The sequence below is a fragment of the Cygnus olor genome, chromosome 7 (assembly GCF_009769625.2).
Source record: "Cygnus olor isolate bCygOlo1 chromosome 7, bCygOlo1.pri.v2, whole genome shotgun sequence".
NCBI lineage: Eukaryota > Metazoa > Chordata > Aves > Anseriformes > Anatidae > Cygnus > Cygnus olor.
The window spans coordinates 11,807,575-11,821,159 of NC_049175.1; the positions used below are offsets into that span (position 1 = coordinate 11,807,575).

At 38.4% G+C, this 13,585-nt stretch overlaps 1 protein-coding gene across 12 annotated transcripts in view; it reads right to left on the reverse strand.

Moving 5' to 3' along the window:
• The window catches only part of CTNNA3 (catenin alpha 3), a 523,550-nt gene that overhangs the window by 146,981 nt on the left and 362,984 nt on the right, over window positions 1-13,585 (reverse strand). For all 12 annotated transcript variants that reach the window (XR_005821804.1, XR_005821805.1, XM_040564586.1 and 9 more), the window contains one exon: window positions 7,735-7,935. Coding sequence is in view for 10 of the 12 variants with exons in the window: in XM_040564586.1 (XP_040420520.1) it covers window positions 7,735-7,935 (201 nt within the window). In the remaining 2 variants the exon portion in view is untranslated. The remainder of the gene's footprint in view (window positions 1-7,734; window positions 7,936-13,585) is intronic.

The window sequence follows — 13,585 nt, forward strand, 5'->3', positions numbered from 1 at the left end:
CTAAAACTTTAAGGGAGAGGGAACGTTTACCTACAGCACTTTTCTTAGTTTATACAGTTATTCTCTTAGTTTTTACAATAATTCTTTGTTGAATACAGTTTCTTATAATCTGTTTCTTGCCTGAGTTCTACACCAATTCCACAAGCTTCCAAGCTGAAGCCATACTCTGTCTTTTTCTATCAATTTTCTTTCCAGTCATTTCCAAAGAAAGGACTCAGTCCTATTTAGCAGACCTTGGGCTTCACAGGCAAGGGTACGAACCTCTGTATGATGAACAGAGTTTATTATAAACTACAATATTCTCTTTAAATCTCACTCTGAGGGTGACAAACAGTGAAAAATGTTTTTCCCTTAAAAATACTTCACCCTTTTTAATTAATCACAGATTTTGATTTTGCATAAAATACAAAATGATATTCAGCAACCTCATTTCAGCAACCATCACCTAAGTAATCTAGAATGAGATTGGTCATATTGGTACCTTTTACACCATGAGATACAGACCTTCAACAGCTTATTCATTCTATGTAACCTGCAGGTATGTCTTAGGCAAGACAATAAAGTCTCTTGAAATACTTCTCTTCCCCCATTTTGGCTTAGATGGCATGCAAAAATAGAATAAAATACTTTATGTCAGAGTGAACAGGATAAAATACCACAAAGCCTCCACGTGCTACCTCCTTGGCTGGTATCTTTTGAGGGAGTAAAGTTTTTGTATTGGATAAAATATATAATCCCCACTGCAAACAATTCTGACAGTGGACAAAGGAAACTGTCAGTTGCTTAGCATAAGCTGTTGCTACAAGTCTAGGAACTGTTGTTTGAAAAAAGCAAATAAAGCAACTTAGAAAATACAAAATTACTAGTTTATGCATATAAATGTGCAAGATATGGACATAAATGAAAAAAAAAAACAGAAGAAGCAAGAAGATCAAAATCAGATAACACTAATATCTTTACTTGCTGAGATAAATTTCTTTCCCAGGGAAAAGCAATGCAGTAGAGTTAATCCATCAAGCTGAATCATTTAATACAGTGCTATACAGGCAAAGTCCTGTCTGAGGTGGAGTAGACCAGAGTAAGTACAGAGGCTATGCAACTGATCACACTGGAAGTGAAAGGAGACTCTGGAAGGTGTCCAGGATACCATTCTTGGGACCAAGAAATAAACATAAATTATTTAATTCCAAATTCTTTAAAGTCACTGGAAAACAACGTGCAAAAACATTTCCCATACAGCAGACAACTGGGTCAGGAAGAACTGAATGAGTTTCAGGACAAAACCACAGGAAAGCACTTCAGAAAAGGTTAATCTGAACTTGTAAAGGTTTTTAAACACAAACCAGATGTCTCCAAAACAGGTCTATGTTTAAAGTGTTTGGCCCACTGGGACCAAGGGTTTTTCATCTATGTGAAGCTGCTCACATTGACACATGAAGAAAATGTGCAAACTGGCGATGCATAAATGCACAAATTTGAGAAAGTCTTTAATTAGAAATAGTCCTAACACAGCTCTCACAGTCCCACAAAGGAGATAATGAGGCCAAAGATTTCCTTGGTATCCCCTTGGTATAGCAAAGAAGCATGCATACGTAACACCTAAAAGAGATGTCCTACAGCCTCCTAAGTCAGACATGGGACTGTTTGGATATGAGATTTTCCTTGACTCTGAAATGTCTAGAAACTTGCACTTACCCAGATGATGAACTGCTTAAAAAACCCTTCCCATCTATTCTGCTCTTCAATTCCCAATTATAATCAGCATTGTTGCTATATAGGTCTGATAGATCTGATGTCCCTCTGAAGAATTTTTTTGGAATTCACAGCTATGTACATGCTTCTAAATATTTTCTGAAGCAGCGAGACAATTTCAAATCCATGTTCAGCTTTAAATTTGGTATCACCATTCTGTCCTATAGATTAAACTCTGTCTTAATTTATGTTCAGTCATATTTCAAATGGAATGGGATCAATATTTAGTGTCTTACCAATGGCAGTTTCAGAACAACACCTACAGCTGATCTACAATTTGAGAATAGAAACATGTTTTTCTGGAGTGGAAATACCCTGTGTTTTTATAATCAGTCTTCCTTAAAGGTTTTGTTTTGCTTTCCTGCAACAGTAAACAAATCCTATCAAAATGCAAGAACCTGCACTTTTCAATCTAATCAACAGTACCAGGCATTAGGAATGATGGAGAGGTACCAATATTAACATTTTCAGTCTTAAACATAAAAGAATACAACCTGCACCTCTACCACATTTGCATTTGTAAAATCGAGATAGGAAATGCTGGTTTCAACAACTGCCTTCATTAAGCATGTAGACCACGTGTTTGAACATTCTTTCCTCCCATAGTCAGTAAAGGTTTCATACAGACTCTGGAGCATGCATTTCCAGGGCATGATTCTCACTACTGATCTCCTAACATCTGGACAGGGATGTTGGTTCAAATGTTTTGCAGGTTTCTTTTCTGACCACACACCCTAATGTCCTTCCCACTAAAACCTGAAAAGATGAGACAGAGTAGCTCCCAATCTCATCTTGACATAGAACTAGGATGTACTCAGAGTGCTTGCTCACACCAGGAGGGGGAGAGTATTCCTGCATCCCACATTTAGCTGTAGCCTCATTAACCTGAAGTGTCACCTAACTCTCTGCAGACACAAGGGCAGTCCAAACCAACTATACACAGAATCACTGTCCTGGTTTCAGTTAGGACAGAGTTAATTTTCCTCCTAGTAGCTGGCAGGGTGCTATGTTTTGGATTAGAATGAGAAGAGCGCTGATAACATGCTGATGTTTTAATTGTTGTAGAGCAGTGCTTACACCAAGCCAAGGACTTTTCAGCCTCTCTCTGTCCTGCTAGCGAGCAGGCTAGGGATGCAGCAGGAGCTGGGAGGGGACAGACCCAGGACAGCTGACCCAAACTGGCCAAAGGGGTATTCCATACCATCTGACGTCATGCTGAACAATATATAGGGGTGGCTAGCCGGGGTGGAGGGGGGGGCCGGCTGCTCGAGGATAGGCTGGGCATCGGTCAACGGGTGGTGAGCAATTGCATTGTGCATCACTTATTTCGTACACATTATTACTATTAATACTATTATTATTATTATTGTTGTTGTTATTCTTTTCCCTGTCTTAATAAACTGTCTTTATCTCAACTCACAGACTTCACTTTCCCGTTTCTCTCCCCCATCCCGGAGAGGGAGGGGGGAGGGTGAGCGAACGGCTGTGTGGTGTTTGACTGCCAGCCGGGCTAAACCACAACAATCACACAGAATCATCTAGGTTGGAAGAGACCTCCAAGATCACCTAGTCCAACCTCTGACCTAACACTAACAAGTCCTCCACTAAATCATATCACTAAGCTCTACATCTAAACATCTCTTAAAGACCTCCAGGGATGGTGACTCCACCACTTCCCTGGGCAGCCCATTCCAATGCCTAACAACCCTTTCAGTAAAGAAGTTCTTCCTAATATCCAACCTAAACCTCCCCTGGCACTACTTTAGCCCATTCCCCCTCGTCCTGTCACCAGGCACGTGGGAGAATAGACCAACTCCCACCTCGCTACAGCCTCCTTTAAGGTACCTATAGAGAGCAATAAGGTCTCCCCTGAGCCTCCTCTTCTCCAGGATGAACAATCCCAGCTCCCTCAGCCGCTCCTCATAAGACTTGTTCTCCAGACCCCTCACCAGCTTCGTTGCCATTCTCTGGACTTGCTCGAGCACCTCCATGTCCCTCTTGTAGCGAGGGGCCCAAAACCGAACACAGTATTCGAGGTGTGACCTCACCAGAGCCAAGTACAGGGGGACAATCACTTCCCTAGACCTCCTGGCCACACTGTTTCTTATGCAAGCCAGGATGCTGTTGGCCTTCTCAGCCACCTGAGCACACTGCTGGCTCATATTCAGCTGACTATCAACCGATACTCCCAGGTCCTTCTCTGCCAGGCAGCTTTCCAACCACTCATCTCCCAGCCTGTAGCTCTGCTTGCAGTTGTTGTGCCCCAGGTGCAGGACCCGGAACTTGGCCTTGTTGAACTTCATACAGTTGGCCTCAGCCCATTGGTCCAGCCTATCCAGATTCTCCTGCAGAGCCTTCCTATCCCCGAGCAGATCGACACACGCACTTAACTTGGTGTCGTCTGTAAACTTACTGAGGGTGCACTCGATCCCCTCATCCAGATCATCGATAAAGATATTAAAGAGGACTGGCCCCAATACTGAGCCCTGGGGGACTCCAGTAACCGGCCTCCAACTGGATTTAACTCCATTCACCACAACTCTTTGGGCCCGGCTATCCAGCTAGTTTCTAACCCAACGAAGCGTACGCCAGTCCAAGCCAAGAGCAGCCAGTTTCTCGAGGAGAATGTTGTGGGAAACGGTGTCAAAAGCCTTACTGAAGTCAAGGTAGACCACATCCACAGCCTTTCCCTCATCCACTAAGCATGTCACTTTGTCATAGAAGGAGATCAGGTGCGTCAAGCAGGACCTGCCTTTCATAAACCCATGCTGACTGGGCCTGATCGCCTGGTTGCCCTGCAAGTGCCGCATGATGACACTCAAGATAATCTGCTCCACGAGCTTCCCTGGCACTGAGGTCAAACTAACAGGCCTATAGTTCCCCGGGTCTACCTTCCAGACCTTCTTGTAGATGAGCGTCACGTTTGCTAGCCGCCAGTCGACTGGGGCCTCCCCTGATAGCCAGGACTGCCGATAAATGATGGAAAGCAGCTTGGACAGCTCCTCCACCAGTTCTCTCAGCACCCTCGGGTGGATCCCATCCGGCCCCATCGACTTGTGTATATCCAAGTGCTGTAGCAGGTCGCCAACCATCTCCTCATGGTTTGTGAGGGCCACATCCTGCTCCCCATCCCCTTCCATCGGCTCAGGGTACTGGGTATCCAGAGAACAACTAGTCTTGCCGCTAAAGACTGAGGCAAAGAAGGCATTAAGCACCTCAGCCTTTTCCTCATCTCTTGTAACTAAGTTTCCCCCAGCATCCAGTAAAGGATGGAGATTCTCCTTAGTCCGCCAGATCATATACTGTCCTCCTGCATTCTTCTGCCCCATTATTTTCAAAACTGATCCTACGGACAACAGCTTCCTTCAATATGTGACTCTAGTGAATGCCTAAAGCAGGTCCATCCAGTGGAATGAATTAAGCAGCTGTTTCATAACTTAACTGTGTAATCACATACTTAAAACACCATAATGCATATACCAAGTGCAAATCAAGGCTAAAAAGACAACCTTTATTCTGGTATAACTGAACTTTTAAGAGCTGGACTCCACAACCTTAACAGTGTTTTGACAGAGCTTTGCTGTTTTTTGCTTAGGGTTTTCTTGTTGTTGGGTGAATGGGAAGGTGCAAAACAGAGGAGAGGAATAACATAAATTGTAGAAAGCAGACATTCCAATGTACAGTACTATAAAATCTGTTTGTTTAAAAACAACTGGTATCTGGACAGGACTATGTAACTTCAACTAGGAAACTAAGCAGCAGCTTTTAACACTTATTGTACAGGAGTTATTAAAGAAGTATTTGAAGAATAGCTAATTTTGCCATCTCAATTAAGCATGATGTCTTCCAACAGAAGAGAGAGATTCAGTGATCTTATGCTTTCATGTGCATTTTTGCAGTTTCTGTGTAGTACACTATTATTGCATAATTCTATTTTCACTAACTGTATACTCCTCCTCATATAATGTCTCTTCAGTAACACATTACCCTTTCATTGAGCATAAAAGATGCACTTCACTGCCCTGCGTTACTCACGCAAGCTAAATGATGGCAGAAAAAATGCGAAGTTATTTTCTAGTGAGGTCACCTTGCTATCAGCTGGCTCCTGGAAGACCCAGCAGTAACTGTGTGCATTGGGTTAAATTTGAGGCCTGCAGATTACCTGCATTTTTCATGTCTCTTGAAGCAGCAGAAAAATAAAACCAACCAAAAAATCCTCATAATGATTTGAAGTCTTTTCACTGCAGATCATATAAATAAGAGTAGGAATGAAAAGTACATTTTTCCTTTTACAGCTCCTATTGAATTATGCGAAGTATAGGACTTTCAGGTTTAAAGTACCACAAAGAAATTTGCGCAAATGACACTGTGCTTGATGTCCCTTGACACAGCCAGATATTCCAATCAAAACCAGTTTTATGCTTTCTTGTCTTTTTTAAATACACAGATTTAGATATATATATTTGTCACAGCAATGCAACAGAACAGAAATCAGCATCAACTCGTGATGTGTTTCAACACCACCAGTTTCAAGAAAGAAGAGCTCAGCTTTTATATAGGAATCAAAACTATGCTTTTCTGTAATTGCTGCTTCCCTTACTATATGTCATAGTACTTTCAAAAGTTACGAAAACAGAACATTATGTTCCAAGTTCTCAGATTTTCTCATCAAAATGTCAGAAAAGGAGATAAAACCAGGCAAGTCTATTCCAAAATCTTCTCACTATTCTGTCCCTTTTGCAACTTCTTTGGTATGTCAGTTCACTCTTGTTTCACATGAAGGCAGTTCTGTCCTGGACCTATTTGAACTGATTAAAAAAGTGCTCAAACTTCCTGTCTTTTCTCGAAGTAAAATAAATGTCAAGCGAACATAATGTATTAGAAACCTGTTTAGACTGACAGAGCTAGCGTTCAGACTTCTATGTTCATGAAACTGAATCCTCTATTCCAGAGACACACAGACTTACCAGAAAACTTCTTAATGGCAATAACCACCCAACTATTAGACTTCCAGCCACTGAGAACATGTAAATCTTGGGGTCTTAACAGACTCCTAGTGTATATACTGAATCAAAAAATGTAAGGCCAGAGATTAAGTGTTCTAAGACACAAATAGGATTAAAATCAATTCTGTTCACACCCAAGTAGCCTCATGCTTTGTAACGCCCTTTAAAGAGTAACTAGAAAAAAACATCAATTGGAAATGGCTGACAGTTCATTTCAGTTTCTTGTTGACAGAAATTACATTTCAGATGTGTAAGATCATCTTTCACAGAAAGTAGCACATACAGTGACACAACTGATATACTTCATCTCTCCTGATCTTCCTCCAGCCCCTCATACGATATTCAGCCTTACACTGCTTACATTAAAACCAGAAACCATTTATAGAATAGGACAGGTTACAACCCTGCTTCCAATACGGGGATATTCCAGTAAATAATACTCTCTTTAGTGTCATGGAAAATGAAATGGACACTACTAAATATTTTAAGAAGTTCCAAATTCACATAGAAAAACTGAAGATATCTGAGAATGTTTAACCACTGCACAATAATCCTTGAAGAAGTAAGTATAAACCAATCATGAACCTGCTTCTATTTCTCTACAAGCTTTCCTTTCATCTGCTTAAAACAGATGTGCTGAGGCCAGTAAAACACAGCAGAAAGCTGCTGCCTTGTCAGTTACTAGTCTCCAAACATTGCTAATTACATTTATTTAGAAACTCTAGTGAAAGTTCTCTAAAAGTTAAAAAACCTTACATGAATTATGTAATTTAATTTTTAAAAGTTAGTTTTGAACTTACCGTATCATCATAATTGGACAGTATGCTGAAAGGAGATACGAGACCATATAGTGAAACATTAGTGCATTATTAACACATTAGATCAGAGAATCACAGGATTCCTTTTAAATGTGACATATAAAAGAATGCTTTTACAACTAAAGAAACTGAGAACACAGTTCAGAAATGAGACTTACCATTCTTGGTTAAATACTGAACATTCTTCATCACTCCTTCAGTATAAGCCCCTGGCTCATAATTGTCCATCTCACCCGAAACAATATGAGCTACTCTTGAAGCACGCCCTCGGATTGCACCTGCTGCACGATCTAAATTGTCAGCATTTTGCTCTCTCAGTGCGATTATACACTTGTTTACATCCTCAAGAATATGGCTTTCTGCAAATAAAACAACAATTATTTTAGATGGCACCTCTTACAACATCAGACCTATTTTAGACGTTGACTAGATTTTCTTCTTCCCAACTGAAATACACTGGCCAACATGAGTGGAAGTAAAACTTAAAACATGACACCTACACTGAACTCTCCTCGAGATCCTTAAAAACAATTTACTGATCTGTAGAAAGGTAATGTTATACTATCCTACAGGCAACAACAACAATAACAAAATGGTCAGTTACAAAGTGTTAGAAAACATCAAAACCACAAAACCTTACATGTATCATGAATATTTGTAGTATGAAGGAAAATTTAAACGGATTATGGCTGTTATTTACTGTTGAAACCTTCTTAAACCATCGTGACAAAAGGAGCTATAACAAGATGAGTCTTTGCCAAAAAACAACTGCCTAAATAACTAACTTCTTTGACGCCTGTGCGTTAGGATCTTCATGCTATATCATATTAAGTTAATAGAGAAATATTTTTGGCTGGTATTAAGACTACATCATTAGATACCAAATTATCTCAACACACTACATTATTACAAAATGCATGTTGATATTTTACTGTAATAGTTACATCTTTTATACCAATACACTTATTGCATTACTATGTATATTTGATACAATATTAATAATAGTTAAATATGTGCAAATATAGATCCCAATAAACATATGTAATCAGTTATCAATATATAACACAATTATGCATTACTGGCTTCCTTTTACAGCTACATTATTTCACTGTGCCTTCTTGTTTCACAATACCCTCCCCTTCAGCGATCTGTCATGCCCTAACTAAAGGATTCCTCTTTCCTCTTGTTATGCTTTCATTCCTACAATATTCTTTTCCTTATTAGAATTTCCCTCATTCGAATTCATCACCTCACAAACTCAAAACTACATTGAAAAAATGAAGAGATGTATTTTTCTTCATCTTTTCTCAGTATGACAATTGGTTTATTGCCCACTTGATTTAAATGATCTGCTGCAGTATATCCAAAGACTACGCATTTTTACCTTAATAATTAGAACACATATGTATGTCATAATTACCTTCTACCTGTCCAGATTCTACTATATTCAAAATACTACACTCCTAGTACAAAAATGAACATGAATTTTGGGAATAGGCAGGGAGATGTTGTTAATATATGTGAAATTCATACGTGACACAGAGCAAAATCTCAAACACAAGTTCCTGGATGAGACACTAGAGGGGTTAAAAAAGATCTTCCTAGTGAAATGCTTAAAGAAAAAATAAACATGCACAAAATCATCCCACTAAAGGGATGACAGATGCAATAAAACATGACTATTCTTCCACAGCACTATAAAAAAACCAACAGTATACATCACAGTAATTGCAATCTTCTGAATATAGTGAATATTTAACATTCACATGGGGTCTTCAACATTTGATAAAGTAAAATCAACACAGAGTGGAGAGCTGAAGAAATCTTTGTTATACAGTTAACCAAAGAGGTACCCAGTGGTGTCTTTGCTAAGGACAGGAGTTGAAGTAAGCCGATTCTGTCTTCCTTCGAGATTAAACACATTTCTAGTGGGAGGTGTCCCTGACGATGGGGACTGGAATTAGATGGTGTTTAAGGTCCCTTCCAACCCAAACCATTCTATGATACTATGATATTTGAAAAGTTACACAAGTCTTTTTCTATAAGAGATTATTATGCTTCTTTCTGAACATCCATCTTCTCAGCCTTTCCAGTGGCAATATTAAAGTTGCATTTCTGCTCAACAAAATAATTTGTGATAAACAAATTTATAGCAATGGGAAGGAAAAAAGAACAGCATCAGGAAGGAAGACAGATGAAAGAAAAAAACACTGGTATTAAAGTAAGAAATATGAGCCATAAAACTAAAGAATAACAGACCTGAGAAAGAATTCTGTTCAGGCTGGAGAACAGTATCAGGAATGTCAAGAGTTACACAGAGAACAAGTATGTGGTATTATGTTAAGATTCCAGTCTATAATACAAGTATTGAAGGGCATATCCTATTTCTTCATAGACAACGTAATCTAAATATAAAACTGAATTTACAGTATAAAGGGTAAAACCATAAAATGTAAATAAAAAGAGTATGTTTACAGTTTTTAAGCTTAAATGTTTTTTAAAAGCGTCTGTTAGTTTTGTTATTGAATTTCCTTTTCTACACAAACCTAAAATCTGCTGTCTCTCAGAGACTATTGTAAAACAACATTAGAAACACAAGATGTGAAGGTAACAGATTTGCTCTATCTTCAGAAGTACCATTGTAAAACTTCTCTTGCATTAAAGTATGAAATAATTCACAGTATACATGCTTCTTTTTAACTCAGATGACTGCCATTCAGTATGTCTGCATTAAATTACATTTTATGTTACACAATAAATTGTAAAATCATGATAACTCGAACAGACAAAACACATCAAACAGGTAATCCTGAATTACAAACTGCATCTAGCATGAGTATCGTGGGATTCTGTCTATACAAAAATTATGAATTCTGGTTCAGCTTACAGAACTGCTACATCACAGAACGCCTCTGTGAATATGGAAACACGTATTTGTCCCTGTCCAAATCCTTTCAGGGACATGTCCACAATATCAAAGGTCAGCAGAAAAAGGGAAGTTTACTTGTAGTGACTTTGATCACCTTGTTTGTTCAGCCTGCTCAAATTCTCTAACTACTCCCATAGACTATCATCTACATGAAAACAGGGCAATGGCAAGACTGGCAACTATTGCAGTTTCACTGATGCCAGCTATAACGCACTAAATAAATAAATGCAGAAGAAAGGGGCAAATGACAAGATGCAAAGAGACATTTTGGGAACTACCCTGTGCTACCTATACAGGTTAATACTTTCTCTTTTTTCAAGCATCTTTCCCTTTGTGCCTTCCGCAGCAGGAGACTTACAAACAATCCAGTGTGTGAATGTGCACATGGTTGATAAAGGCTGAAGCAGGACAGAAATGCCCTAAGGGCTGACAGGCAAAGAATGCAGGAGAAAGAAGTAACAAAAAAACAATTTTGTTACCATAGTTATGTCTAAAAGGAAGAAGTACAAGTCACCATTACATTAGGTTTATTACTGTTGATGTGTTAAGAAGGAATTAGATGCAGCAACCTCTACTTTTACGTCTTTTGTGTGAAGGATACATTGCTTTTTAACTGCTCAGCAAAGATGACAACTAAAGGGTTTAGGGGCTTTGTAAATAGAAAGGTACAGTTCTTCTGATATTTACTAAGTGAAATCTCAACCATAGAAAAACATAAATAACTTGCTATCTTGAATTATATGTATCTCAAGTAACTTTCCAATAAAAACTGCATGTGGCCTACTACTCTTTATGAATGTAAATACTATATGAATGGCACATATAATGGAAAGCTCACTTTTTCCAAACCCTTCCAAGAGAAGTCAAAGGCAAGACTTCCGCGGAGAAAGAAAAAGCAAACTTGAGGCCAAAAGCTTTACACAAATACCCTTAGACCTGCACATTGTAGCTGAGGTCCCCATTAGCTGCTTCCTTCCAAATTGGTAACAGTACTTTTAAGTCTTTTTAGAATATAATTATCACAACATGTAAAAATATCAAGAGATATCAATTAAGATATGATAAGACCCTGCAAATACCATGTTTCAAAGATGACCAAAACAGAAACAGATTTGAATAACTGCATACTGTCCATACACCTTGTACTAGAGTACATGTCCTTATCTGCTACATTTTTTCTTGCTACATCCCTAATTTTCACAAGAGATCAGATGAGAACTTGACACAAATGCTATGTGTTTGTCAAAAACTCATGAGCTCTTGTCAGCATGACAGAACGCACAGAAAATACACATGCTCAATGAGAATAAACGGCTATATTCCCACACACTGGTAATGCTGAGTGGTAGCCTTTCTGAATACCAGAGCCTACATGTACAGTCTCACTATAATCTGAAGCTCTTCCCAGATGAGGTACTTCACAATCAATAGCTTAAACACTGCTAACTTATTTTCCACAGGGCACAAGCAAGCCTGTAACATTTGTCTTAGAAATTAAAGGAAAAAGGAGAAAGACAGCATTGATGACAGGCCAGCTGAGATCATTTTAACCTGCAACTTTCTTATAAATGCTTCCTCCTATTACATAAAATGCATTAGATAACTTTTTATTTTCATCCAGGTATCCTACATTCCAAAGCAGAAAAGGAAGTTTACGACAATGTACCATCTCTTTGTCCTGATTAAGAATATTTCTTTTAAGAGTTAATTCTTACAGTGGATTGACAGACTTTTAAAGAACTTGTCAGATTACCAGTCACCACAACCATTATCACGAGTGGTGCACTGTACCTTCTGATTTTCCTTTGGGATCTTGGTGTTAACTGTATTGGTCAAAACTTATCTCAGCTGAGCTAACCACCATATAATAAAGCTGGTTTTGACAAAGACATGACTCAGACTATCTCTAGGACAAAACTAATGGCTCTTACTTAGCATATCATTTGAAGAAAAAAGACGGGTGATGCCCTTCCACTCCATATGGCACTAGTAAAGCCTCTGTTAAAGCACTTCTATTAAAGTTTCTCCATTCAGTTCAATAAAGTTGTAGGCCAAATGGAGACATTCCAAGAAAATTAAAATAAAAAAAATTAGTGATTTAAGAAATCTATGAAGAGACATTAGAAAACTCAATTTGTCTCTTGAAGAAAAGATGGAAAATAAAACATACTTGCCTTTAAGGCCTAAACCAATAAATTAGATGTAGAAATGTATTGATATTTAAACACAACCAAAATTATTCCTGTCTTTTATCATCTGTTGTCATGAGAAAAGAGCAAGCAAAGAAACTTTGTAAAAGAAGTAAACTACCTTTCCAACCACTCTTCTTCTTCCTCTATTTGCACCAAAAAAAAAAAAATGCTGCACTGAATTCCCATCTCCTTCCTACATACCAAAGTTCAGAGAACACTCAGCACTAGATCTCCATGAGCAATCGGGTGAAGCAGATTTTCTTCTTGGTACTTGGGCCTCTTTTAACAGTATTAATAGAGTATCTACATTCTACAAGCAGGGCAGTGTCTTAGTCATTGTTCATGCAAGAGATCACTGGTAATCACTAAATGTTGCAAGTCACTGGAAACGTCAATACAAGAATTTAAAATAAAGAAGTGTAAATAAAGAATTACTCAGAAAAAAATGAAAATAAATGTCCTCTCTTCTGATTGTATTAACTAAATACATTCTATCTGCTAAAATTAAGAAACTAGATGATATTTTCTAATATTATTTGTTGCTAATCTAGCTGACAACACTGCTATTCTGTCTCAGACCAAGAATGGTATTGAGCAGCATGGTGCACAATGGTACAATATTTACTCAGCAAATAAATTCACGATGCTTCCAAAATGCTCACTTTTAAACACATACAACTGCATATTTCAGTTTTAATACCTGTAAATGCCTATTGTTATATCCATCTTAAAAAAGGCAAAGAGGAGGATGTAGGAAGCAATGGCTTCACCTCTGTTCCTGGGAAAATAATGGAAAAAAATATTGGCCTCCAGGCCAATGAAGGACAGAAGCCAGCACTGTTTGTTCCCCATCTTCTTAACAATACCAACTCGAGCATGACCAAACTG